The following is a 26,679-nucleotide window of genomic DNA, read 5'->3' as shown; positions in this document are numbered from 1 at the left end:
AAGCGATCGAATGCCATCTGTCCAGAGACTTGCACCTGTTCCACTGCAGTCTTGTTCAGCTGTCGTACTTTGCACCTTATCTCGAAATCAGACGTGAGATCAATTTATGAGATAATAGCTTGAAGGGGACCCGAGATGCCAGAAGCATTACTTACATGACTGAGGCACCTATTCAAGTACTCTTCAAAACAGGGACATTCATGCGTTCGCTCAAAATGTCGAATATAGCCTGCAAAACTACAGAACATGTGAATGCGCGGTGTTTTCGGTGATCAACGGTCCAATCGTGATCAAGGTCGGGTTGCGATGTGACCACCGGGGGCAAATCATGTCTTGAGGGTGGCATTATATGCGTGGGACATAGGGGTCAAGGTAGCCTTCGCAAATAGAAAGTCAGCAAAGCTTATATGACTATCGCTGGAGATACTGCAGACCGAAGGCTCATTGCCTAGTTATTGATGCCATCAACCAACTACCCAGTAATTGCAAGTGGTTCTACTCAAGTTATCATTCAATAAATATCTTTCTCATAGTAAAGAAGCCATGCGTCGACTGCAACGGCTTGTAAATTTGCCCGTCCTTGCTTTCTTCCTAACAACAGCCCCGGCATTCACCAGACCATGTGTCTACCAGGCTGATAAATTTGGATTCATCCTAGTTGCAACCTATGGTAAGCTACCAGTATGAGAGCATCGCTGATAACGAAACAGGTTGACAAGAAACTTCAGGAGACAATTTAACCGAGAGAGTCTCAGTTCCACCCTGACAGCAGATCCAATTCCCCGAGTCATATTCCACTGTCAAAGAAAGTAGTATTGATGATCGACTGGTTAGCAGACTGCTTGAGTCTGGATAGTGTAGGAAGTGCGAATGTGACTTCAGCATGCCCCTTTCCTGAGAAAGGAAGGAGGCCTAGACATGCTTGAGCAAGATCAAGCGCAGATTGGCTATAAGCTAGGTGCCTTAGGGTAAGCGAATTACAAGGCGGTTCCTCCAGAGATGGAGCCATTCTGATAGACTTTATGAAATAACCCCACCAAGTCAGGTCAGCGATGTCAACAAGCTCTTCTCGCATAGGTTCAGATCTTTGCGTCTGCGGGCTCTGACGCCTGTGTGGGATGCTCCACAGCATTGTGGTCTTGCGTTGCCCCAGAAGCATTGACTACTACCCTAGTGTCTCCTGCAGGTTGGAAACAATCTATCCCAATGTTGTGACATTCTATCCTTGATTTCAAACTGATGAGGAATTCCATTGGGTCCTCCGTGGGAGCATTTAGCATTGCACTCTTGCAACTGGTGGTGGGCATTCCTTTGGTGAATCCAGGATGAACTTCATGTGATGATATGCCCAGACTCCTTTCAGCTTTTATACAGATCCAGATGTGACAAGTCAGCTTTATCGATTCCATTTACTTCTAGCCCCAAAAGAACTCGGTTCGGCCCGAATATTTCATTAGCGTGTCGAAGCTTCCATGCCTCAAGGCGCAGATTCTAGCTTCGACGATGGTAATGGCTTGTCTTGTCCGTAAGTTGCGGCGATACTAAATCTCAATTAAGACAATCAATAAGCTTCTACGGTTTACATTGAAAGCTGCCCTCTATGTCTCATTTACTCAGAAGCAAATGTACGCTGAAGGTTTTGTGGCCCAGACACAGATGACCCCAAGGCCCTCAATCATGATTACTCTCTATAGCCGAAGACTAAAGTATGGAAGAAATGAAGAGTGCAATATGTGAATGAAACACCGCAAGTTGTGGAATCTATGATCGCCTGTACTCTTTCCACATTTGGCTAGGAATGGCCCCAACCTAGTGAGGCCCGCAGGTGCGCCCTAACACTTCGGCCCCCAAACCTACATGACGAAGGCCAAGAACAAGCAGGTGGCTATGCTGGTTCGACCCTCTGGGGTTGGCCTATTCCAGTGCACTATAAGGATAAGGCTTTTCTCTTCCCATTGAACGGACACAGAAAGGTTAATTTCATGAATTAGAGAAGATCATATTCCCTTGTCCAGTCTGAAAGTCACCTGAGTCTATGCCCTGTTCAAGATCTTGCTATTCAACTCAAACCGACCCAAATACTTTTTTCCGCTGCTCCGACGATGTGCTTCGGATTCTACGTCAAGCCCCAACCTCCACGCCGTGAAAAATATGGGGACAAGAATGACAAATACCTCCGAGACTATGAACGTTATGAGAAAGAGTATGAGAAGTATATGAACAAGGACAATAGGCGCAGGCATATGGCGAATTCCAACACCGGCGCCATTGCAGGAACCTCGGCTGCTGTCTCAGGTGGACCCTGAGACGCTCTGTTTGCGATGACTGCACCGTGATTACAATCTACTATCAAATTATGCATGGTTTCTCAATTCTTGCGGTAGGCTTGCCTGGTCATCTGAACAAACAGTCTGTCGCTTAAAAGGTTTTATGATCTACTTCTCGCGTTTGCATTCTTTGTACAGTACTGGTCATGAATCAACAGTTTCAATCCTCACTCAAACCTGATATCGACCTGTTCCAGTCAAATAACATGGCGGTTTTTCAAAACAGATCTGGAGTGGTTGAATGGATCGAATTGCCACTTGCTCGTGAACAAAATGCAAAAAAGATGGGGCCTGGCCGCGAATCGAACGCGGGTCTCCACCACACCTGTGGATATTTCCGAACCCAAAGGTGGAAGTCTACCACTAGCCTACCAGGCCACAAGAGGATATAATGCCAAAATTGGACCAGCTGAATTTCTGTGGCAAGGTCTCGCAAGCCCAATTTGCTCAGTTTCCTTCAAGCGAACCTTGGATAGCACATTCATGGATCCACAATTGAGGGCACTATAAATGCCAATGTATGTGATTTTTATTGATCCAGTTGCACGGACGGTGGAAGGAATATCGTCACGGACTCAATCTTACACAGTGCGTGGTCTGGGATGTAGAGATACATTGAGTCGTGGAAACTTGTAACGCTTGCTGCGATGGATGGCAAGTTGATGCAGCGGCGCTTTGTGGGCCCGTCAGATACTTATCCCTAATTTGATGGCTTCACGCCTGTCTTGAGTAAAAGATTGTCTTTATATACCTCGTGAATGCCACAATTCTATGTATTGAAGAAGATTGTCGAATTGAGTCTAACGCAGCTGCAAGTATTGTGATTTATGAAACGAGTATGATTAAGTACCACAAAGATCTAAACACTCAGAAGATATGTATAGTACTTCAGCATCAAGTCACGATCCAATTGAGGAAATTCAAGGCCGCCTGGTAGACTTTGCAATGCGCGGGCTGTATTGGTGGTGTCATACAGTGGCATATTTTCGTAGAGCTCCCACCGAGTCAGTCCCTCATGAACCTTTTCCGCGAGCATTGGCTGAAGTGGTCGTAGCCTCGACGGTGATTTCTTCGCCAAGACGTCAGTCCAGTCCCGGTATGGTACTCCTGTGAGAGGTGTATCCAAGAGAGACCCGACCAGTTCCATTGTATCATTCATGTCAATCGAGACAGATTGGGCTGGGGGGCACTATATGATAAGCATGACCCAAAGAATAAGGAGTAGACGCGATGTGCAGGATAGCAGCATTGACGTAGTTTACTGGAACAAACTCTTTGCGTTGATTAGGGAGGAGAGGGTAGGACTGCATCTCGACGCAAGAATGGATTAAACGGCTGAAGAAGTCGTCAGGGTTGCAAGCCCCAGATTGACTGTGACCTGTGATGAATCCAGGGCGGTAAATGGCAATTGGGAACCCGCAATCAATAAGCCGTCGCAACATTGTTTCAGCTACCCATTGGGACTGTGCATAGCCATGGTCAAAAGTAAGGGCTTCGATGTGCTTCAATAGTGGCTCATCTTCGGCAATATGATCCGTTCCGGTCACGAAGCCTGTGGGGCCAAAGCAGGAGATGCTCGAAACATAGTGTATTGCCTTGGTCTGATTACCAGCAGTCCCAAGACGCACGATATTTCTGGTCCCAACCACATTGGCAGGGCGATGGAGTGAGTATGGCTGTGTGTAGTTGACTCTTGCCCCAAGGTGAAAGATGACGCTTGCCCAACTGGCGATTTCATGGAAGCGCTCATAGCCTAAGCCCAGATAGAGATCTTCAAGAGATCCACAAAGCACTAGGATCTTGTCCGAGAATCGCTCTTCCCACTGGCCGTACTTTCCCATGGCCAGCTTAATACGGTTCAAGCCTACTTGGGGACTTTCTGCACGCACCAGGCACCCTACTTGATGCACTTCTCGCATTCTAAGCAGATTGGCGAGCAAGAACGCACCTACAAAGCCAGTTGCGCCACTTAAAAAAACACGCCCCTCGGTGTCCCGGCGCCAGTCTATCACTGGAGCAGAAGGAGAAACAAGGTCATCGGCGATCTTTGTATCCTGGATCCACACCGCTTGTTCATTTCGCGTTGTGCCTAAAGAGTGCTCGCGGGAATTATCGATGGTCGCTGCCAGTTCGCCGATTCTGGGATGATCATAAAGAGTGAGAAGTGAGATATCGGCGTCGAAGTGCTTTCGAATTTGACTGATGAGGAGGGATGCTTGCAATGAAGTGGCCCCAAGGTGGAAAAAATCGGCCTTTTCTTTTCCAGGGAGTGACTGAAGACCCAGGATATCTGTCCACAGCAACGCCAGTTTTTCCTGAGTGTCGCCAGTCAGACCGTTGCTCCGGACTTGATTCCACCGATCACGATATAGTTGAGTCAGAAGCTTTCGGTCTATCTTTGCATGGCTGTTGAGGGGCATTTGAGAAATCAACTCGATTCGAGGCACCATGTAATCTGGGAGCATGGTTTTTAAAGACTCAATTGCCGCATTTCCTGGGTGAGGCTCTTTTGACGACACGGGCACAGCGAAAGCAACCAATATCGAGCCAGCACCCTGGCTGGCCTCTACTTTCAATGCGACGGCTTCAGTGAATTGGCCGGTTCGCAACATGGCCATCTCAACAGCTTCAAGCTCGATGCGGTAGCCCTTTCACTTGGTGGTCTTGACGTCCAATATAGTCAATCTGACCATCCGGTCGCATTCTGACCCTGTCTCCTGTGCGATACAATCGCAGGCTTGTTTTGGCTGTGTTCCAAGTGACAAAGGAGGACGGTTTTTTTTCGGGATGATTCACATAACCAGGAGACACGCCAGCACCGCCTATCCACAGCTCGCCCTCCTCGCCCTCCACGACCGGCTCCCCAGACTCATCACAGATATAAGCAACTGTCTTGCCAATTGGCTTGCCGATACTGACACTACCCATTTGCAGGTCGTCATTTGTGATCCGATGGGCGAGGCAGAAAATACACGTCTCGGTGGGACCGTACGCATTGATAAGCTGCTGCGGAGGTCCATACTTGAAGATTGTTTCAATGGCAGCGACGTTGGCTGCTTCTCCGCCTATGAAACAGGTTTTCAAACCTGAAAAAGCATTAGGGTGAGTTTTTGCGGCAAGATTCAAAAGTGCTGTTGTCGTTGTCATAACGGTGATTCCCATTTTCTCGATTGCCGCTGACATAGCAGGTAAGTCAAGCAAAGTGACCTTGCTCAATACTGCAATTCGGGCTCCGCGGATTAATGGTACCCATATGTCGAAGAGGGAAACATCGAAACTTGTGTTGTTGATGTGCGCAACTATGTCTGTAGAACCCACGGGCTCAAATGGCGCGTGGTAGACAACTTGCAATATCGATCGAGCAGCGATCTGTACAGCTTTGGGCTCACTGGTAGTCCCCGATGTGTGGATCAGGTGCGTTCGATGTTCCAAAGTTGTAAGGACGGGCATTTTAGGGTCAGTAGCCCAGATGGACTCGGCCGCCCATGAATCTTTGGCCGCCCAGAGCGTGCAATCATCAATATTGATTTGGGTGTAGGACAACTCCGGCTTGACGTTCGACTCATCCACAAGAACGAATCGAGTCCGCAAATTGTCAAGACGTCTTTTTATTTGGATATCCGGCAGATTGGGATCCATAGGAGTGCAGCTGACTCCTGCATAGACGGTTGCTATCTGAGCGACAATGTCTGCGACGCCATGCTGAACAATAATACCGACTGGCTCTTCCCTTTGAATGCCCAGCTTGTAAAGCTGATCAGCAATATGTATGGCCTTCAAATGCAATTCTTGGTAGGTAAGATTGATGTGTCCGTCAGTCACCGCCACGGAATTGGAGAGTGCCGCACTTGCAACTCGAACAGTTGTCCCAGGCCTATGTTGCGATCCACAAGAAGGTCGTACTCCTCCGAAGGGAACAGAATTTCCGAAGGCATTGATAGATAAAATTGTCCCAGTGTTATTCCAAAAGGCGTGATGCATCAACACTACTCAAGTTTTCCCCCAATTTATCTACGTGGAGGTGGGCAAGGTAGTGTGAGTAGCGCGAACCCTCATGCTCGAACACTTGAACATCCCAACGCACACGGCCCGCCCCTGGGAGACTCTGGCTTGCGCCATCAGCCAGCCATTCATTTCCGATTAATGCCGCTGGCAAAAAAGGAGCCGTGCATATTCTAGCCTGGGGCATTGGAAAGTGGTAGACGACGTGTGGATTTGCCTGATGGGTTTGGCCCAGCAGAGTGGATATTTGGCTTGAAGAGCGTCTTTCTAACGCCACCTGAGTGACAAAAGTGACCTGCTCTACCTATCACGCATACAGCAGCCAGATGTTTGCTGAGAGACGCTAATACATTTATCTACTTTCCAAAGCGGGCTGAAAACCACTCACGCGCAGTCACCAACTCGTATCTGCTCTCCGACCAACCCAAAGTCAAGGCCGTTGCCTTCTTCAGCTCACTAGCCGTATGGCACTCAGTTGGATCTGCAAAGTATTTGCCACCTGTGGTCTGAGTGAATCCAAACATGAGCTTCACATCCTCCAGCTCGTGGATCCCATGTGTATCAAAGGCCTCCCAAGACGGCAGGATTGGGACAAATCTGGACTTTTGTCCGGAAACCTCCTGGAAATCCGCCACAATCTGTTCAAAGCTGCAAATGTGACTCACACCGTGCACAAAGTGGCCATCCCACCTCATCGGGTCCAAGAAGATACCCTGTACTATATCCCCAAAGTCATCGGAAATGCTTAGCCAAGGCACGTTTTCTTCTCCACCCCAGTAGGGAACCCTGAACGAAAGAAAACCGTCCTCGTCCGGGAAATGGGGGGAATCCCCCAAACACAGGTGCAGCCTCCTTCCCCAGGAAATTCTCAAGGAACCAGCCAGCACCGACGGGGTTGACAGACTTGAAGGTCCCCAGATCTCGAGCGTATTTCTCGATTTTGTATTTCACTATTGTCATATTAGAGAGATAAAGAAGACTTGAGAGTGTTGCCTACTATCCATGGCTTTCATTTGGATTCGGCCGTCTGTCATTTCGGTGCATGGAGGACCAGAGCTGAAAACGAAGTGTTGAACTCCCGCGTGAGCCGCGGCGTCCACTATTGTTTTGCCCATATCAAATTCGGTAGGGCCTGTGTTGTTGGCAAAAATCTTGCACTACTCAGTCCTGGAAACTAAAAATGAACCTTTTTCGACGTCACTTACCTTGTCATCCGAGTTGATGTTCACAAAGGCGCCCCAGGAGCCGCGAAATGCAGCAATCATCTCCTCAAAATTGAAACCATCTGCTTGAACCATCTCCACTCCGCGAGCAGAAAGAGCCTTGCTAGCTGCGCTTTCGGGATTGCGGGTGATTCCCCGTGTCTTAAAGTCGGGATTTTCAAGCAATGACCTTAAGACTGATCCTCCCTGGTTCCCCGTCGCTCCAAAGACAGTAATCGTTTTAAGCGTCATAGCCGATGCTTGACTGTAGTAAACAAAGAGACGAGAGATACTTGAATCGCTCTCCTCTCTAAAAACTACTCTTATACTAAATCGGTTATTCTGACTCAGAAGGTCAGACAATTTGAGTAAGTCCTTCTTACAGGGGATGTGGAGATGAGAACACAACGCATGGTTTTTTGTTTCCCTCCATCAAAAACATCTAGTCTATCTACTCTACCCGCTCTTGGGTCACCGAACAAGGGTAAATGTTTGCGCCGCTATAATCTCACTCTGATATAGTTCGGCTTTACAGTCTAGAATCTCAGCACAACCAACGTGCAGATCGCCGTTCTTCCAACAAGACTAATCCACAGATTACATGCAGCCAAAACCCAACCAAGCGTTCCGAGTCCTCACTGTGCGTGCCCAAATGCAAAGCGGCTGGTTCATCACATGCAGCGCCCGAGATAAGTAGCCCGGAGAATCGCATGCCCCACTTGCTCACTAAACCGACACAGAAGTACGTGCATCATGAATCTTCAGATTCAGCGGAGCCTGACCCTGCCAAACCCCAAACTCATGCAGCTCGTGGGGGTCCGAGTTATCCGGCTGCGCCTCGAAGTCAAAGTTCCATAGCAAACGAACTGTGATCAACCGCATGTTCAGGTACGCCAGGCTGCGGTAGCAGCTTGATCAGCACGATTTTACCAAGCCACCACATCAGCACAGTACTTACTTGACACCAATACACTTCCTCGGTCCAATCGACCAAGGCGCCCAGATTGCGCGATTATCTGACGCAAACTCGGGCTCGCCGAGCCAGCGCTCTGGGATGAACTCCTCGGCGCGGTGCCAGTATCTCGGAGATCTGTATGCCGCGAGTAGTGCCACGGACACCCATGTCTACAACTTGGTCAGCCATGTCGTCTCATCAAATCTTGGGCTGAGACTCACTCCGCCTGGAACCCATCGTCCGTCGATGTAGCTGCCTGCTTTGGGAGTAATTCGGTGAAGACCGACTGGCACAGAGGGGTGAATTCTCAAGGTCTCTTTGATAACAGCATTGAGATACTTGAGATTCGCCATAGAGTTGAAAGTAATCTCCTCCTCACTCGTAAACGTAGAGTGAACCTCATCCACCAACTTCTGGTAGCTGTGTGGATTATGGGTCAAGTAGTAAAAAATAGAAGAAATAGCGGTGGCTGTAGTTTCGCTACCGGCAGTGGCAAGAATATTAATATTATCAAACAATTCATCTTTCGTCATACCTTTGAGAATGAAGGATGAAAAGCTCGCACGGGAGAATTTCTCATCCTTACCGGTCTTTTCCATGAAGGCGCGTGAATATTCCATGTGCTGTTCCATAGGTGCACTGATTTCCCGCGGAATAAGTTTCTCCAGGACCCGGTGAAAGGGTTTGAGTCGATGGGCACATTGAAGAAAGGTGGCATGCTTCATGGCACCAAAGATTACATGTGCCCAAGGGTGGTAATCCGCTGAAGCAATGCAGCCGATCGGTTCACCGAAAGAAAGGGCGCTGAAGACATCAAAGGTAACAAAAATGGACCAGGCCCCGATATTGACGATGCCATCTTTGGATGGGTAGTATGCCTCTCCTGACCTATTGTGTCGAAATGTCTCAATCATGGTACTTGTGAATTCTTGAATCATCGGTTCTTGCTCTCTGATCGCTTGCTCGAAAAACGCTGGTCCCATGAGTCTTCTGTATCGAGGATGCTCGCTTGTGCTAGCGAACAGAATATTCTGTGCCAGTCCAGAGCCTTGAATGTATACCGCAGGGTTCTTCTCGAATGACGTGTCCGCCGTGGCTTTCGTTCCAAATATTACTTTGTTCGCCGACGCCGTTGTGTAGGATAGCTCATTAGGACCAACTCGAACGACCTCTCCGTATTTATCATGTAGACGGGCGAGGTATTTGCAACTGTCTCCCATAATCATGTGGTAGACATAGACAAGGCGAGTGGCAGCGTCTAGCTTGGGGCCGGGGTAGTTACGCAGAGGATGCAGGAATATATTGTATGCTGCGGCAAAGAGGTGCCAAGTGACGAACTGTTGAAGTCGTTAGTCTGGATGATCTATTGGGATCAACATGCTACTGTACCAAGCCACTGAATAGACAAAAATATTCCGGCAGATTCATCTTGATTTAATGCCTTTTCGCACTGCGATATTCTTTATGCAGTGTTGTTGGTCGAAATCGTGATGTGTGAGAGTGAGAAGGGGCAATTCACGGCGAAAATGATAGTACGATGCCAACACTAGCGCAAGCCTGCGCCGGAATCTCGGGCTCATCTGCGCTGAATGCCCAAGATCTCTTTTCCTCAATCACTCCTCAATCACAACCATCTTCCTTCTGAGCATCATTTCCAGGACCATGAGTCGTTTGATTGACAAGGAGCCACTCCCAACGCACCAGAAGCCTTTGCGGATAGTGGTTGCAGGTCTTTCGCGTACAGGAACCGCATGTAAGTTTCCAGAAATTGAATCTTTACTTCAAGAAAGCTACTGAGAGAACAGCCTTGTATCTGGCTCTACAAGAACTTGGATACACGCCATGGCACATGTGTGAGCCCATCGAGGATCCCCGAAAGATGTACAATTATTGGACAGAGGCGATGAATTGCCGTTTCTTCAATAAAGGCCGTCCTTACGATCGCAAAGATTTTGACCGTCTGAGGGGTAAATACGATGCTCTTCTGGATATACCCGCGAGTCTGTTCTGGGAAGATTTGCATCGACTGTATCCCGAAGCGAAGATTATCCTCACCACTCGATCCGCCGACTCCTGGTTCGAATCTGTTCACAACACTATAATTCCTTGGCTAGAAAAGCCGATCTTGAATATCCTCCAATACGTTGAACCCAAGCGACTGCGACCTGAACTGCGCATGGTCAAGACAGCTTACAAAGTGATCTGCGATAATGACTACCGCAGTGACTTAAGCAAACAAAGATTTCTCGCGCACAATAGCCAAGTACGACTCGGAGTGCCATCTGAGAGATTCTTGGAAATGAAACTGGGGGATGGCTGGGAACCCCTGTGTGCGTTTCTAGGGGTTCCGGTGCCAGACAAACCGTATCCTAAGATCAACAACACGAATGAGTTCAACCAAGGAGCAATGGAAGCAGATGCAGCAATGTTGGGCGAGCTTCTGAGGCCGTGGCTGGCTGTCATAGTCCCAATAGCGGTAGCCGCATGGTGGCTTTTGTCTTGAAAGCCCTGGGGGAGATATCTTCGGCGTTAGGATAGGAATTCTGGCGAATGAGAATATGGCTCTATACTGCATTTTTAACTGAACTTGAATCAAACCCCAAAGTGGATACAAGACCCGTTCGTAGACCCTATGCCAGCGTCAGAGTCTAGTTGGGTTGTATTTAGAACCGAGCTGCATCTGCTATCTAACTCACGGTGCACGGCCTGCAGCCCGCTATATCAGCCAGCCATAACTCTGCTATGCAGCGGTCATCACATCAAGCCATACCAAGCTGCCCTCTCGTTCATGCAGTGCAGTTCTATCACACCTTGGGGGGGTGATTATCTAGGGTAATACTTTTCAGCTAGCCTCTGGACAAACGCGAGGTACTTCGTATCCTCTTTCAAAGTTTTTGGAGTTTTTCTACTAGACAAGTCGCATAAGAAATGAATAGCGATTCTGCATCCGAAGTCAGCAACAAATACTTTCATGATTTTACTGTGTTTGATCCATTTCAAAAATTCTAAAGATGATTGTATCTTTGTTTGAGGAATGTGACATCTACAGCTCTCAATATCTTGTCGACTACTACGATATTGTCGCTCCTAGCTCAAATTCGGTGGATGACGCATCCTTTTATTGGAAATTCTATCAGGAGCTGAGAAAACTTCGTCCTCCTACGCCTGAAGATCCATTCATCATCTGGGATCTCGGAACAGGCACAGGCCGTGTGCTTCATGGCCTTGCGACAAGTGCCAAGACAGCCGGTGTTGACTTTACCGACACTATGCTGATGGGCATCGATACCGCAAGAGATATGCTTAGAAAGGCAGAAGATGTCACGAAAGATCCATTGAAAGAGCATGTCACCTGGATCCATGGATCTGCTCTCGAACTTCAAAGCATCATGCGAGAACAGGAGTACCATAAAGTTGATCTATTGATCTTCTCTATTGGATCAATCAGCCATCTGTCAGAGGACAGCCAGCCACAGGTGTTTCTGAATCAAATTTCTAAGATCCTTCGTCGAGACACCGGACGGGCCTACATATCCATCTATGATGGATCGGTCATCCAGAAGAGAGAAAGTATTACGTTTCATCAACCAGAAGGTATCACAGAAGTCCCGAGCATGGTGTATCCAGGCAAAGTGTATCGGGAATACAATCACCGGGGAGAATTAAAGGGCAAGATTAAATACATCAAATTTGACCTGGACGTATTGGAGCGCACGGATGGTGAAGACCAGGAGATAGAGAAATACCAGATATCTATGAAGATGCGCCAATGGGATGAAGACGAGATTGTGTCCATCTCAAATGGCACCGGGGTGAAGTTCTTGGGGAGTTCTCGCGGCAAACATGAGACATTCTACGTTTTCCAGGTTGCCGCATAGAAAGACCATTACTTGACTCTGTGTAGGCGCAATCACATGGGATGTCTACATCTGGGCATTAATCCAATCATTTTGTGGTATCAGATACTATATGTCTGGCTTTACAAGCGTATAAGTGACTACTTGCAGCCGCCAGGCCCCTAGCGCTCTCTCGCTCTCGCTCTCTCTCTCTCTCTCTCTCTCTCTCTACTCAACCCAGTCGGCCACACCAAATCTTCTTCTCCCCTCAAAGCGCGTGGCAATGTCTGTTTCAGGCTTCTTTGCACGGGGTACGGTTCATGTCGTCTACTTGAATACTAGACTTGCGTTCAGAATTTTACGAGCACGAATGAAGTTTCGACAAATGCGCTCGTCAGGCACGTTTGTTGTTGTAGCAATGAGCCTCGCAACATTCACCGACACGTTCATCTATGGAATGGTAGTGACTCTTCTATTTCCATCGCTTCTCGCTAATATCCACATCTCACAGATTGTCCCGATTCTACCTTATCTGTTGATTCGTGATGGAAGAAGCTCGAGAGAAGAAAGTATGAACCCAACTTCCAGAAGCCACGACAGCTTGAACAGTATAACTCATTGTCTCTAGCTCAAGAATGGACTTCAATTCTGTTAGCAGTTTATGGCGTTGCTTTGCTTATCGGTTCCCGTAAGTATACCGAAAAGATTCGACCGAATCGACTGACCTTGCTAGCACTTGTTGGATTTATTAGTGATCGGATTCACACACGTCAATCTCCATTACTCGTCGGATACATCGCCGTCGCACTATCCACCGCCCTGTTCCTCTTTGGAAGTACACCCGCTCTTCTCATTATTGCCCGAGTTTTTCAAGGGCTTGCGGGTGCCGTTGTTGGTGTGCTCAGCTTTGCGTTGATTGCCGACACGGCTCGTCCAGACAAGCGAGGAGAGTTCATGGCATATGCTTCAATCTCATTCACTTGGGGGATGATCTCCGGGCCTGTTCTTGGTGGTATTTTGTAAGAATTGCTTCAGGGTTCAGGGGATGGATGAGACGGAATGCTCAAAACGCGCAGGTTTGATCACTTCGGTATCTACGGTGCCTTTGCTTTGCCAATAGCTTTGCTCGCCCTAGACATTACACTACGGCTCCTAATCAAAGAACAAAGTACGTCTCATATCAATCTCATGGTTGACTTGGGTTTGAACGGGTTGCACAGAACAAGGAGTCCTACCATCCCCCACTCATTCCGATGAAAGCTCGCCCTTGTTAGATCGCCCAAAACCAGGGAAGGAGTCGCTCGATCTGTGGGACTTCTGGGAGCCTCGCTTTTTAATGATTCTATTGGTGAAAATCACGATATCATCGATATTCTCTGCCTTCGAAACCGTGGGTTCCTCGCCGATGAAATCTTGGATCTTCATTGTGAAGCTGACCATGCTGAACACATCAGACCCTGCCTCTTTTCATCATGCAAACATACCAATGGTCATCTACAAATTCCGGTCTCGTGTTTCTCGGAGTATCTCTTCCAAGCCTATTGAGTATCCCATTGAACAAATATGGTCGGAACTGGAACCGACGGCGCACGGTTGCGATCGAACTCGTGCTCGCCATGATTCCACTCGTGGCCTTACGATTTACAAACGAGAACACCCCAAAGCATCAGATCATATTTGTTGTCTTGGTTTTTTTTGTTGGACTCTTCATGACGACTTCTCAGGCCCAGGTCATGGCTGAAGTATCCGACACGGTTCGTGCCATCGAAGCCAAATATAATGTCGACTCGACAAAGTCGAGCGGCATGGGCACTGGATATGCCCTTTGTAATATGGCGATTGCGATCGGGCAGTTCGTGGGCCCTCTCATTGCAGGCTTCACCAGGATCAAGTATGGTTGGGCAGGGATGACTTTGACACTTGGTGCATTTTCGGCTTGTGTCGGGTTTTTGTCACTGATATTGGCTTGAAACCCACTTGCAAGACTAGAGATTGACAATAGTGAAGCTAGAGTTTTGATAATCACGGTCGGATAGTGAACGAGCATTCAGTTAATTTGGTTCCTGGCTAGAATTGCACAGACGTTTGTTTCCTATACTTGTGTTTATAGAAGTGTACAGATGGGAGATATATCACGGACACTACCTCGTTCAATTCAGCAGAGACCATTGCCAGGTCATTTTAGAGGGGAACTCTGTGGCTTGATTCCTCGAGAGACTTGTCTCAGAGTGTAAATAGTCAGATCTTTATTTGGTGGCGGAGCGAGTGAACTCCGTGGAGACTGGGCAAGTTGTGGAGATGGCGATCATCGGACGCCCAGAAGGCCCCGGAGTGGAACTGCGTCACTTTCCTCCGTCAACACTCCGCGCTCCTCACCATGTATGACTCGTACTGTGAGTTTAGTCTGAATTTAACGTGCTTCATGGTAGCTGACTCCCCTAGGCCCTCATTTATTACTGGCACAGGTGCCTCTGACCGTGTCGCCCTTCATCAACCTCCCCACCTCGGTCACTCTACCCTACACCTACAAGTCCGTCCCCTCCACTCTCCCACCCTCCGTCACAGTCGATCCAAGCAATCCCGATGCCAAGGCTCGCTATGTCGTATCCTCCAGTGGCGAACATGCTGCACACCCAGACGAAATCCTGGCAGCGTGCCAGTCCCTTGAGCAACACCTGAAGAAGACCCGAAGCGACGCCGAGGAGGCCATCAAGGCTTGGGAAGAGTCGATCCGACAGCGAGATTTGGCGGAGAAGCGACGTGTCGCGCCCGGGTGGTTGGATAGTGAGGAGAAACTCCTACAGCCAAAACGGACGTCTGTTCCTCCGGAAGCCCAAGGTGGAGTTGAAAGCCTGCTGGACAGCACCTCGGCCGATCAAGGATCCTCTAGTATGCCGGCCATGGCTCCTAATGACGAAGGAGCGGAGTTGGATCGGGCGTTTGGTGGCCTTGACGTGAAATGAATCCCGGTCGGCCTCCTCGTGAAGCCTCGCTAGTGCTTCCAAACATCAACTCTCCGTGAGACGCAAGCCGGGGAAAGTGCCATTGGAATGAGCACGACTTGGAGTACTGTCCGCTGCACAGTGCCCGGGCATGAACGGGCATGACGACTTATAAGCCCGTAAAACCAATGAACTGGGCAAATCCGCCCTGGGTGGAGTGGGTATCCGCCAGAGCACGACTCCAAAGAGAACTTCTCGCATGCGAAGTTCAATGGGGTGAGTGACTTATCAGGTGGCTCATTTCAAAAAATCCCTACATTCCAGTGATGATTTCGGGGATTACTGTAGCACCTATAATACCATGCATTCGAACTTCAGGCTCTTTTCTCAGATGATAGCTCAGAGAATATGAGTTCTATATGTCGATATATAGTACGATTCCTCCATCCTACCTACTTGCTTTCATGGCGATCGATCTCGGCTTTCTTTATTTCCTTTCGTATCAATACGTCAAGTGGAGTGTGTCCATTACTGATCTGCTGGCCGGGGTTGCTACAATATATATCCCTACGTACCCAGCGGGCCCCAATATCTTGTGTTGTTGAGGATCCCGAGGATAGTCAATTGTGTAATCCACTAGTTTGGTATAATGCTAAATAAACATAAAGGTCTTTTTTCGTTAACGTCTTGAGGTTTCTCGACATGCATAATATATGCAGAGGTCGTTGAGAAGCTCCCCCGAGAGGCTACCGCGGGCGGCAACAGCTCAAGCTGCCGCGCGGAAGCTCCAGCTTTTTTTTTTCCAGCGACAACCTCCAATTCAGACAATCTCTCTAGAAGCGCACAACAGGCGTATTGACCCACCCAAAGTACCGAAATATCACCATGGAGGTGCTACGAACCGCCCCGGAAGCATCGACTCTCGTCCCCCTCGCAGAGCACCAGTCGCGAACACCCAGCTCATTCCATGACGGTCCCGCAGTGCTTCACTATCATAGCCAGCGCTGCAAGGTCGTGATCCTCGAGCGCGACCTCGTCGCCAACCCCGTTCTCAGCGCATTGTGTGGAGCGAACGCTTCGAATGGATCTACAGAGGACGATGAGAAAGAGATGTCTATCGAAGATGTCGAGACATGGGTGACATCCGAGTGAGTACCCCCAAGGTCCGCGGGGCGGATCAAAGCTAACAGTCCTTCTATCAGGAAATTCCTTCTCTTTTCTGCAGCCGCCTCCGCTGGTGTCTCGATCCCTTACCCTTCCATCTCCTTGCACGCTATCCAGCGCCTGCGCGTACCGGGCACCGACGCCGAAGTCCAAGGTCTTTACATGCAGATCGCGACACCGTCTGCACCCGCCGAAGATGACGAGGAACAGTGCATCACGCTGACCGTGGTACCGCCCGCTGCGGAGAGCACAACAGATGAGGAGCCGGAGGAGACGCCTACGCAAATGCTGTATAATGCCGTATCGGCTTGCTCGAACCTGCACCCGGACCCTGTGGAGCCCGGGGATGAGGATGAGGACGAGTCCAAGTTCCTCTCAGCCGAGGAACATGGACAAGCTTTGTTCCAGCTGGGACGGGATGCGCTGGGCTCGAGCAATGGGGATCTGCCACCGCCTGTGGAGGGAAGCTCTGGATGGATCACGGCGGACAATATGCATGAGTTCTTCGATGAGGATGGGAATTGGATTGCGCAGGGCGAGCCGCCCGCTTTCCCACTTGGTCCCGGTGCTGGTACCGTGAGGGAGAGGGAGAACGGAGAGGAAAATGGCGAGGAAGAGAGCGATGAGACGAAGTGGCGGAGGACTGAGTAATTAAGGTATATCGCTTCGATTGCTTTCCACGTATTTAGAGGGGATGATAAAGTACAAACATGACAATGATTATGAATATGCTATGATACGACGACATCATAATCAATATAGAAGTTGATTTCTAATTACGACTAAGTAAACGGTGCATATCGGGTAATTGAAATACACACGTGAAGAAAAAGTGAGCAGAGAAAGAAATAAGAGAACAAGAAATAAAACCAAGAAAAAGCTCCAGGCAGAAAGGTATAATGCTTTTGAAAGCAAAGAAGTGAAGAGGAATAGCCGCCAGGGAATACACTACTCTCTAAAGAATCCCTCACCATCGTACAGACTCACCGGGGTGGCCGCAACGACCCCTAAGCCAACACCTTTGCCAATTGGTGTTGTTGTACCTCGCCGTGCAGAGGCGGGTGCGGGAGCCATCCGCTGGCCGTTCAGTCGGATAGGAGAACCGTTCTTGCAAAGGGACCGAGGCGTGTTCGATGTGTTGCTCTTGAAGTGTGTTGGCAAATTATTGTCAGAGAATGCGTATCTTCCAGCGAGGTGTGCAGGAGAAGGCCTGGGTGGTGAAACTCCGCGGTTGGCATCTTCCCAAATGGTTACGCGATCCCGCACCTTTGAATTGCTCTTGTTGGTTTTGATACCGTACATTGGGGGTGTGGGAAGGGGGCCAAGGCCACCGACCAAGGGGCTTGGCAATTCAGGACTGCGTCGAAGCGAGAGATCATCGGCGTCGGTGGCAACGTGGTGCAGGGAGTCTGTTGCTTTCCGCCAGTCACTACCTTGAGTGCCTGTGATTAAAGGCAAGCCACCGGCCAGACGGGATCCAACGAATGGGTCTCGGGAAACCTTTGTTGGAGAGCGTGCGGGAGTGCTGCGCGCAGATTTGGGCGTCTGGGGTTGGCTGCGCGGGCCCTTGACACCAGAACGCCGTGGGCTTCCAGTACAAGGGGTAGTCTCAAGCGATGATAATGGGGCTTCAGGAAGCTCCCAAAGAGGGGAGATTCTTGACGGGGATGGTGTGTGGTCGAGAGTGCCATCGGAGACAGGAGGTAGAGAGGTAACAGGCCCAGGAAGTTCACGGGCCTTGCTTGTGAGAGGATCACGGGTTACGGCATCACTTGTAGCGTTCTTCCTCTTCTTCGAGGGGCTCTTGTTCATCTGAGATTGCGGCTCCTCTGAAAGAGGACCCAGTGTGCTTGGCTGAGCCTTGTTGCGTCTACTGCTTCGCTTGGAAAGTGGAAGTGGCGACGACCCGTTGGCTGGCAGAACAGGCAGGGACGTTCCATTCATGTTGCTTTCGCGCGAATCCACTTCTTCTATCTGATCAATATCATCCTGCTCTTCCTCCACCGTGGGGGAGAAGGTAGGGCCAGCGAATGTCATAGGAGGGTGAATCGAGATACGCACGCAGTTCTGGCGTCTATGACCTTTGCGCTGCGATTTGGCACTCTTCAGAGCAGAAACCACAGGGCCTCGCTGAGACAGACTAGAGCGTTGCATGGGACTCGGAGGCATCGACGAGGTCGCTGCTTGCCCCGGGGATCCAATGGAGAACAGGGTTCCGGTCGACTGGGGGGAACCGCCATAGAAGGGATCATTCTGCGGCTCAATCTCATAAACTGGCGGTTGTTGGAACTGACTGAAGTGGGGAACATAGGCGCTTTGTGCTCCAGACGATCTCCGGTTGATAGGGTTAATCATTTGGAAACCCTTCAATGACCCAGGAGTTCCACTTCGGAAAGATGTATTCCTGGTAGGTGCATTGGATGACAAGGAATTGCTGCGGCATGGAGGCCCACTCAAGCAGTGGCTTGACTTGCTAGGGTTTCGGGAGGTCGTGGTCACACTGCGTCGAGGTGCCATCCATTCTAAAGAAGACTTCCTTCGAGCCTCCGCAGTCGAGAAAGAGCGGACAGGAAAGCTCTGCAAGGGTGGCATGGAAATGCTGGTACTGGCTGAAATGAAGCTTCGCCGTCCATTTTTTTTCCCAACGTCACTGGCACTGAATGGCACAAAGGTGCCGCCAGATGGGGCATCAGGGGAGGTCCGATCGGTGTCCAAAGATCGTAGACCGTTCCTGTCATCATCGAGAATTGAGCTATTTGTGGTATCAAGACTCATAGAGGATAGGCGCATCACTGAATCGTTCCTAGCGTAACTCATTCTATCCACTGGGAACGCTGCCGGCGGGGGAGGTGAAGGAATTGGGTCATCGGGTGCAAGACCTGCTGATTGACCGCAGATGCTATTGCCGCGGATTCGCTGCGGTGACTCCTTGAATATTCTCCGCGGCGGATCGTACATATCCTGAGACGTACGGCCTTCCAGCAATGGACCAAGGCCAGATCGTTCCTTTTGGCTGGGAAATGGCCAGCCTGGGGAGACCGGCCGCATACCCAGATGGAAACCGACACCATCCTGATTCATCTCTGGTGTCTGCCTGGGTGTTCGCTCCGTTGGCAATTCAAGCACTCCTTCAACAGCAGAGAGAGGAACATCTTCTCTTGAGATCCGAGGAGGGCTCACTGGTTGCTGAATGACCGTTTCATCCACAGTGGCCATTGAGCTCAAGCGGCTATGCTTGGAGAATCTTGATAGTCGCCTGGAACGGCGCCGAGATAATGATTGGCGCAATGATCGTGCTGTTTGGACCAAAGGGAAATCCGATGTGTTCTTCCGTACCAGACTTTCTCGAGAGGTCAATTGGCCCCATTCTCCTGGTTTGCCGTAAGGTAGCTGTCCATGCGTCCCGAGTACATTTCCTTCTTCGTATGACAGCGAGGTCAGGGTATTCCCCGTGAAGGTATGGATGCTGTGGGCATATTGCCCGCTCTTAAGGCCATGTAGTCTTCTTGCATGTCGTTCCTTGCGAACTCTGACCCAGACCACTATTCCAACCACCGACAAGACAACAAAGATGGCCGCGCCCGAGGCGGCGATGGCGACGATGCTACTGAGTTGCAGCATATCCACCAGTCAGCCAATTTTTGTGATCAGAGCGCGACTCGCGAGGTCAATGCTTCCACGCGCTCATCCGCATGCGAAGTTCGAAGCAGTTTGCACGAGTATTCCTACCACCTTCGTATGTCAAAACGCAGCCGGTGAATCCGGAGAAAGCAACGCGAGCACACAACAATCAGGAGAAAAACAGATCTTTCAGGATCGAAAGGGCACTGTGCGGGCGGCATTCTGGTGGCATTGTTATGGAAACATTGGTCTATACCGAGGAATGTTGCCGCATCACCAACAGTGTCGGTAGGAATGCCAGCGGTCACACCGTCCCCATTACCAAGCACATGGCCTTTTTCATTGGATTGTCTGGTAGTGCAGACTGAATTTGGCTTGGTATGGAAGTCATCGTAGTAATCGACACCGCATTATACTTTACTAGGACGTACGATCAACCCGGTCGTGTGTCAAGAATGGACTGTCCCCCACCAATATAAGGCATTTGCCCAGTGAACAGGCAAATCGGACTCACCAGGCTGTGGTCAGGGTATAAACAGCATTTCAGGGTCTGTCCAGGCAAAGTCATTGTCGAACCCTCAGGATACTTAGCACACACTCGGATGTCGCTCTCCCGCGCGACATGTTTAATAGCTCGAGACGTCCCCTTTTTCGACCAGCTGTCTTTCCGCTGTATTAGGAATAGACACCCGCCCTAGCTATCATCGCAACGGGCTGGCACTTGTTATATTGCTAACTTCCGAAAGGCCTTCAGCACCTATCGTATACCCCTCATATTGAGCCGGAGGGGAAAGGTTCCGGCAAGGGCGAACTGCACTACCCCAGGCTGTAAGCTGATCGCCCCACCGCCTTTTGTATAGCAGTGGATACGTCAGATTCAACAAAAGATACAGTATCCGGGGAGAAAAACAGCCCACCATCCGGCATGAGTCGACTGCTCAACCCGTGAGCGAGATGACTATCGTCCATCTCCGTCAGAACCTCCGCAGCTCATTGTTGTCTGGGGCCGCATGGCGTTATAGCTACTGAAACCAGACGCCGCCATCGAGGCAGTGGACCTGTGCCAAAAGCTCACCCCTCGCCACAGATCCAGGGAAGGGGTCTGGTCCTTCTGTATCATGCTTCACCGCCAGCACATCGCACCGTCTGACCGCATTGAGTGGCTCTTTGTTTGCAGGATTACCCCTCTGCAGCTATTTAATGGCACCCCCGAGATCTTCTCAGAAACTTTCCAGTTTCTTTTTTATCTACTCCAATACCCCGGTTCTTCTACTCCTGGGCACAATGGCTGGAAATCCGGTTAAAAATGGACTTTTCGTCCACAACAATACAGTTGCTCCTGAGCACCCTAGCTTGATGAGCATGTTTTCTCTCAAGGGAAAGACTGCTATTGTCACTGGTGCTGGTGCTGGCATTGGTCTCGCCGTTGCTCAAGGCCTGGCCGAAGCCGGCGCTAATGTGGCGCTGTGGTATAACAAGAACACCAAAACTCCTGAGCGTGCTGCGGAAATTGCCCAGCAGTACGGTGTTCAGAGTATGTCTGGATGGTGAAATGCTATGCAATTGATTGACACGTCTGACTTTCATTTCACAGCCAAAGCATATCAGGTTGAGATTACTGACCCCAAGGCGGTTCAAGCCGCCACCGACGCCGTTGTCAAGGACTTTAATGGCCGCCTGGACGTTTTTATTGCCAATGCTGGTATTCCCTGGACAAAAGGACCTATGGTTGACGGTCCTCTTGAGCACTATCGCGATGTCGTCGCGATTGACCTTGACGGCACCTTTTACTGCGCGAAAGCTGCCGCTGGCCATTGGCGCCGCCAAAAGGAAGAAGGTACTGATATCAACGGCAACAAGCTTATCAATTTCACCTACGGTAGTTTCGTTGCGACTGCTTCCATGAGTGGCCACATCGTCAACTTTCCCCAGATGCAGGCTGCCTACAATGCCGCCAAGACCGGTGTTATCCACCTTTGTACGTAGGTTCTCAGCTTTGGCCGAGTATGCAAGCTAACAATTTCGACAGGCAAGTCCCTCTCCGTCGAGTGGGTCCGTTTCGCCCGAGCCAACACCATCTCCCCCGGCTACATCGCGACCGAAATCTCCAATTTTGTTCCTGAGGAGACTAAGAACATCTGGCGTGATAAGATTCCCATGGGTCGTGAGGGCCAGACCCACGAGCTCAAGGGGGCTTACCTATATCTGGCATCGGATGCCTCGACGTACACGACTGGAGCTGATCTCATTGTCGACGGGGGTTACTGTGCTCCTTAATTTGATGTACGAGAGTTGTCATATCCTGGAATTTGACGATCACGACATGATACCTATATAACGAGATAGGTGATCGAGACAACCGGATTCTTGGTTGTTCACAGGTCTACGAACCAATGCATGCCTCCTGAAATTCACCCACGTAAATGAAATCGAAATATATGCCAAATTTCTACTGTGTGACAACCACTCGGTATCCCTAGTGCAGTACTAAATGAGTTCTCGATACGCGGAGCCAATCGACCGCAGCGGCTCGAGCTAGAATCTCGTGACCGGCATGCGTTGATTCTGCCCCTCACTCGACATGCTTCAAGCTGTCTCCCTGTAATTCTTCGTGTCTGATGTCGGAGGCTTACTCGATGATCGGGTTGCTGGTTTCGAAGCTGACTTGCACGCGCTCCACTATTCAGTCAACCAGCCAGTGAAGCCATGTGCTAGGTCTTCCTTGCTGCATCCGGCGCGCGTGTTCAATCTCCTGACCATGGGTGTAGTTTCAGACGTTTCAATTATGCCGTGATGAATCAAGAAGTCTTGATGTTGTTATATACGAGAAGCAAATTCACTACGCAGAAAGCCGCCCGGCACCGGCGGCGCCACTGACAGCAACTCTTCGGCATAGGCACGACTTCACAATCTACAGAGATGTGAGAGTCTGTCTGGGAATTCCACGAAAGTGATATTTCAGCTTTGTATTCGTACTGTTTATTCTGCATAGATCAGCTATATACGCCCAGAACGGGAGGTGATTACACTGAAGTACGTGGGTAGCGACCCGCGTTCGACATCACCGCTTCACCGTAATTTCCCGACCCGATCACGGAGGATTCCAGCCCTGCAGTTTCCCTGTTTCTGCACGGGCGCGGCCTGACAGTTATCATAAGCTCGAAATCAGGTCCAATGACCGTATCACGCCCCTCGTTGCGAATGACTGCGCTCAGATGTTCCGTCAGTTGATCCCGGGCGGAGCGTGCGGAATTCGCGCCTGCCCGAGCTTGGGGTATAACACGGCCCATCTGCAGAAGCTGATATATTACTGAGAGTTTGTTTTTCCAGTCCATCGAACGTTCGAGGCAACGGCTCTTTGGTACTTTATTCCCTTTGAGGGAATGCTCTGAAGGCAGCCTCCACCATTCTTTGTGTCGGTTTCAAAGGGCGCTCATTGTCTTTTTTTTTTAGGCACCACTGTTCAGAGTCTTCGGTGGTCAATCTTCACTATATCTAAAGATGTGGGAACCTCCAATCGCAACTGCATCTTTGCTCTCACATAAACACATTGCGCTAGTGTATAGGATACACTGATCTCTTCACTCGGACCTCACATCATCACGTTGCGTCTCCTCATATAATCACGCTACGTTAGTGTATACAATACACTGGTTCCTCGACACGGTCCTATCACAATTACACTGCCTCGGTGTACAAGATACACTGGTCGCTCGACTTCCACCTCACATAATCTTCACATTGATCTCATCTTTCGCTCATACCAGAGCTGGCTTTTTGCTCAGGATGAAGAATACCATTCCGGACACTCGGGCCGATGAGTTGGCCGCAAAGGAAGTAAGGGAGAAAGACTTGGTTCGTTTTTCACGTGAATCTCGATCTTGTCGTACACTAACATAACTGCACATACAGTTCGAAGCTTTAGATGAGGCTCTGAGTTGCGAAAAGTGCCAAATTGCGGTCGCCAAAGACACCATGGCCATTGATATCGATAGTGGCACTTACAACGTGAAGCACTACCCGCCTTTCTTCCAGAGTAATGTGATAAGCCAAGAAAGTATCTCCCCCTATGACAACACCATAAAATGCGACGATCAAACATATTGGAAGCATATAACTTCATCCCAACGAGAAAGATACTACGAGATTGTCGAGCGGAACCTGAACGAGGTACTCAACCAGACTAAGGAAATTGACCCCGAGACGGCGCTCCTCTTTGCCCATTATCAATTGGACTACCATGTTCGTCAACACCATCTGGCCCGACGGGGCGTTCTGACCTTCTGTCGTGATAACGCCGACTTGCAACAGCTCCGCAGATGGCAATGGAAAATGTCCCGCATCGACTCAGCCGCTTCATCGAAGCCAGCGAAGGTTGAACTTGCCGGCGCGAGACAGTGGGGCTGGCCAAGTGACCAGAATCTCGAAATGACCCACCAACACATCATGTGGAAGCGTTTGTCACGGAATCGACTGAAGCGAGTCAGAGAGGTTAGGGCTCGATGGGCTATCATTATGGAAGAAAGACGCCAGCAGCGAGAACTCCTTTTGCTCAAGCAGGGAGCTACACTGACTGTACGGTTGTACTGTCGCGGACAGTTGTGGGATATCCGAACCCTGAAGAATGTTGTACACCCTGTGCTCACTGTTCCCATCACCCCTATCGTCCCGGATGTACGAGCGGGGAGGGTTACCCGAAGCATGGGACTCTGAGAAGCATACGTGAACGTCAGATGTGACTGCTGGCAGTCATACCACTTGATGTCATACAAGCTATTGATACCCTCTGCATTCACATGTCTGGACTGATTCCAATTCCTTTCTTGCTTCGCGTGTAGAGTTTCTGTCGTTGGAATCCGAGCTTCAATCTGACATGCATGATCCATGCAGCTCGGAGTGAAAGTGTAAGAAATAGAGAAACTTCACTTGCGTCATGTATTTCTGTGCTACTTAGCATGCGAGTGGCTTTGTGCAAGAGATGCACCCCGGACTTCGGAAAGGAAACCAGCAGAAAACCAAAGCTACCCTTGTTAAATGTTCAGACACACACTACTGAAAATTGAATACGAGGTTCCTCCCGGCATCTTGCAGCTTGCTCAACGAAAGTACAGCCCCGAGACATTCCAACGTGTGCTTCGGGGGATATCGAACCCAACCTTAGGAAATGGAGCAAAGTACTGCGATTAACGAATTTTTGATTTCTGTCAAAGACTTTATTATTCGTTCTGAACAAAGAAGACGGTTCTCAGTAACAATCAACCTTGGATCGAGCGCTGGACATCCAAAGTTATCATTTCAATCCCACCTCAAAATCCCTGGAGGAGTACCTTTTGAACCATAAAGCCTCCATCGTGTCGTAGATACATCTTCCATATATCTCATGAGCTGTCAGTAATTTCATGCAATCAGCAGAAGGCCATCAACGTTGTTCATCCCGAATGGTCCAGTCTTCCGTGGAACATCACAACACATCAAATACTGTGAGACTCGAGTCCACTTCATACTACGTTGTGAGAAACAATTCGAATGAGCTGATATTCCAAATTAACCACAAGTATAAAATCCTTGCTTACCCAAACAGATGAATCTGTCTTCCAGTAATCAACAAATTCAGCCATTGAAACCCCATATTCTCCACTCAAGACTCCAAACGAGATAATGCGTCTGACTGTAATTTTCGCTCTATTCTTTGCCACCGTGGCTATCGCAACCCCATCGGACGACGTCAATGATAACGAAAGCGAAGCGTTGAGGTGCAGACATCGAGATCGCTACGATGGCTGCGTTCATGTAAGGCCAAACCATCTTCACAACCTTGAAGGTCTCAGTTATTTATGCAATGACATTGACCCATTGTTAATATAGAGCTGCCGTCATCGGGATCGCCCCAACCGGTGCATCAACGTGCGTTTCCCCTTACCTTTGATCTCTTCGACGCCATCGCTAATAGTTATTTACAGGGGGTGCTATCGCAACTGGTGCTTGGAATAATTTGATTGCTTGTCAGTATGGGCGTAACAGCTTTCAACAATCTGTGATCCCATTGAAGGCAGTCAGACAAGTATAAACTTGCCGGCGGCTTGGATGTAGATCAGTCAAAGGGATTGCGAAGTGGACATGCTGGAGGGAAAATGCCGGTCAAACTGCTCTGTTGATACGGGAAATATAGCGAATCTACAGAAATACGTGTGGCACATGTGCACAGAAAGCATAATCATCTTTTTAATTCTGCTGTGCGAGCATACCTGAATTTTTTAGACCCTCAGTGCCAATTGAACATCTGGAATACACTTCTCGACAATCGACACCCTGTCGACTACCCTCTTGCGACCATGGCACCACCAATTGAAGATGAAAATCACGGAGAAATAAACTGGAAAATGAAAAATTGATCCACTCGTCACAATTGTCTCATTCTAAGTCTTCCCTTTCATCAGACCACCCAGTTCAGGCCTTCAGCTCGAACGTGTACAACGATTTTGCAGAAATGCCGCTCGGGAATCCTGAACGCGTATACAGAAAATTCAGGGTTCCCTCTAATGGACACAATCTCTCAAAGCTAGAACTATCATTGAACCACAAGATGGTCTATGGATGCCCTCACAGACATCATGTATTGTCGAATCCATA

At 49.4% G+C, this 26,679-nt stretch overlaps 12 protein-coding genes across 12 annotated transcripts; 8 read left to right on the top strand and 4 right to left on the bottom strand.

The window, feature by feature from the left end:
* Positions 1 to 2,102: 2,102 nt before the first annotated feature.
* On the top strand, positions 2,103 to 2,306 carry N7477_007322 (uncharacterized protein; the record flags this gene model as incomplete). Its single annotated transcript, XM_056968985.1, has 1 exon — positions 2,103 to 2,306. One exon carries the CDS (start codon positions 2,103 to 2,105, stop codon positions 2,304 to 2,306), a length of 204 nt encoding a protein of 67 aa, XP_056819017.1.
* A 1,181-nt stretch (positions 2,307 to 3,487) lies between these two features.
* N7477_007321 (non-ribosomal peptide synthetase) lies at positions 3,488 to 6,262 on the bottom strand (the record flags this gene model as incomplete). The annotated part of the gene is made up of 3 exons (XM_056968984.1): positions 3,488 to 4,975; positions 5,037 to 6,174; positions 6,231 to 6,262. 3 exons carry the CDS (start codon positions 6,260 to 6,262, stop codon positions 3,488 to 3,490), a joined length of 2,658 nt encoding a protein of 885 aa, XP_056819016.1.
* A 423-nt stretch (positions 6,263 to 6,685) lies between these two features.
* N7477_007320 (NmrA/HSCARG family protein) lies at positions 6,686 to 7,783 on the bottom strand (the record flags this gene model as incomplete). Its single annotated transcript, XM_056968983.1, has 4 exons — positions 6,686 to 7,115; positions 7,168 to 7,279; positions 7,327 to 7,480; positions 7,535 to 7,783. The coding sequence occupies 4 exons, from the start codon at positions 7,781 to 7,783 to the stop codon at positions 6,686 to 6,688; spliced, it is 945 nt and encodes a 314-aa protein (XP_056819015.1).
* Positions 7,784 to 8,257: 474 nt separating this feature from the next.
* Positions 8,258 to 9,914, bottom strand: N7477_007319 (cytochrome P450; the record flags this gene model as incomplete). The annotated part of the gene is made up of 4 exons (XM_056968982.1): positions 8,258 to 8,429; positions 8,490 to 8,656; positions 8,708 to 9,823; positions 9,876 to 9,914. The coding sequence occupies 4 exons, from the start codon at positions 9,912 to 9,914 to the stop codon at positions 8,258 to 8,260; spliced, it is 1,494 nt and encodes a 497-aa protein (XP_056819014.1).
* A 234-nt stretch (positions 9,915 to 10,148) lies between these two features.
* On the top strand, positions 10,149 to 10,989 carry N7477_007318 (sulfotransferase family protein; the record flags this gene model as incomplete). Its single annotated transcript, XM_056968981.1, has 2 exons — positions 10,149 to 10,239; positions 10,292 to 10,989. 2 exons carry the CDS (start codon positions 10,149 to 10,151, stop codon positions 10,987 to 10,989), a joined length of 789 nt encoding a protein of 262 aa, XP_056819013.1.
* A 508-nt stretch (positions 10,990 to 11,497) lies between these two features.
* On the top strand, positions 11,498 to 12,364 carry N7477_007317 (class I SAM-dependent methyltransferase; the record flags this gene model as incomplete). Its single annotated transcript, XM_056968980.1, has 1 exon — positions 11,498 to 12,364. The coding sequence occupies one exon, from the start codon at positions 11,498 to 11,500 to the stop codon at positions 12,362 to 12,364; it is 867 nt and encodes a 288-aa protein (XP_056819012.1).
* A 328-nt stretch (positions 12,365 to 12,692) lies between these two features.
* Positions 12,693 to 14,292, top strand: N7477_007316 (MFS transporter; the record flags this gene model as incomplete). The annotated part of the gene is made up of 6 exons (XM_056968979.1): positions 12,693 to 12,891; positions 12,951 to 13,010; positions 13,056 to 13,341; positions 13,399 to 13,490; positions 13,543 to 13,712; positions 13,777 to 14,292. The coding sequence occupies 6 exons, from the start codon at positions 12,693 to 12,695 to the stop codon at positions 14,290 to 14,292; spliced, it is 1,323 nt and encodes a 440-aa protein (XP_056819011.1).
* A 407-nt stretch (positions 14,293 to 14,699) lies between these two features.
* N7477_007315 (uncharacterized protein) lies at positions 14,700 to 15,285 on the top strand (the record flags this gene model as incomplete). Its single annotated transcript, XM_056968978.1, has 2 exons — positions 14,700 to 14,715; positions 14,765 to 15,285. The coding sequence occupies 2 exons, from the start codon at positions 14,700 to 14,702 to the stop codon at positions 15,283 to 15,285; spliced, it is 537 nt and encodes a 178-aa protein (XP_056819010.1).
* An 864-nt stretch (positions 15,286 to 16,149) lies between these two features.
* On the top strand, positions 16,150 to 17,079 carry N7477_007314 (Voldacs domain-containing protein; the record flags this gene model as incomplete). The annotated part of the gene is made up of 2 exons (XM_056968977.1): positions 16,150 to 16,412; positions 16,467 to 17,079. The coding sequence occupies 2 exons, from the start codon at positions 16,150 to 16,152 to the stop codon at positions 17,077 to 17,079; spliced, it is 876 nt and encodes a 291-aa protein (XP_056819009.1).
* A 297-nt stretch (positions 17,080 to 17,376) lies between these two features.
* N7477_007313 (uncharacterized protein) lies at positions 17,377 to 20,049 on the bottom strand (the record flags this gene model as incomplete). The annotated part of the gene is made up of 1 exon (XM_056968976.1): positions 17,377 to 20,049. One exon carries the CDS (start codon positions 20,047 to 20,049, stop codon positions 17,377 to 17,379), a length of 2,673 nt encoding a protein of 890 aa, XP_056819008.1.
* A 1,284-nt stretch (positions 20,050 to 21,333) lies between these two features.
* Positions 21,334 to 22,326, top strand: N7477_007312 (putative carbonyl reductase; the record flags this gene model as incomplete). The annotated part of the gene is made up of 3 exons (XM_056968975.1): positions 21,334 to 21,583; positions 21,644 to 22,027; positions 22,079 to 22,326. The coding sequence occupies 3 exons, from the start codon at positions 21,334 to 21,336 to the stop codon at positions 22,324 to 22,326; spliced, it is 882 nt and encodes a 293-aa protein (XP_056819007.1).
* A 1,509-nt stretch (positions 22,327 to 23,835) lies between these two features.
* N7477_007311 (uncharacterized protein) lies at positions 23,836 to 24,762 on the top strand (the record flags this gene model as incomplete). The annotated part of the gene is made up of 2 exons (XM_056968974.1): positions 23,836 to 23,904; positions 23,962 to 24,762. The coding sequence occupies 2 exons, from the start codon at positions 23,836 to 23,838 to the stop codon at positions 24,760 to 24,762; spliced, it is 870 nt and encodes a 289-aa protein (XP_056819006.1).
* Positions 24,763 to 26,679: the final 1,917 nt, after the last annotated feature.

This window comes from Penicillium maclennaniae (assembly GCF_028827695.1).
Source record: "Penicillium maclennaniae strain IBT 15551 chromosome Unknown utg000007l:1.0-4884863.0:1.0-4888362.0, whole genome shotgun sequence".
Lineage (NCBI taxonomy): Eukaryota > Fungi > Ascomycota > Eurotiomycetes > Eurotiales > Aspergillaceae > Penicillium > Penicillium maclennaniae.
This window is presented reverse-complemented; position numbering and strand designations above follow the sequence as displayed.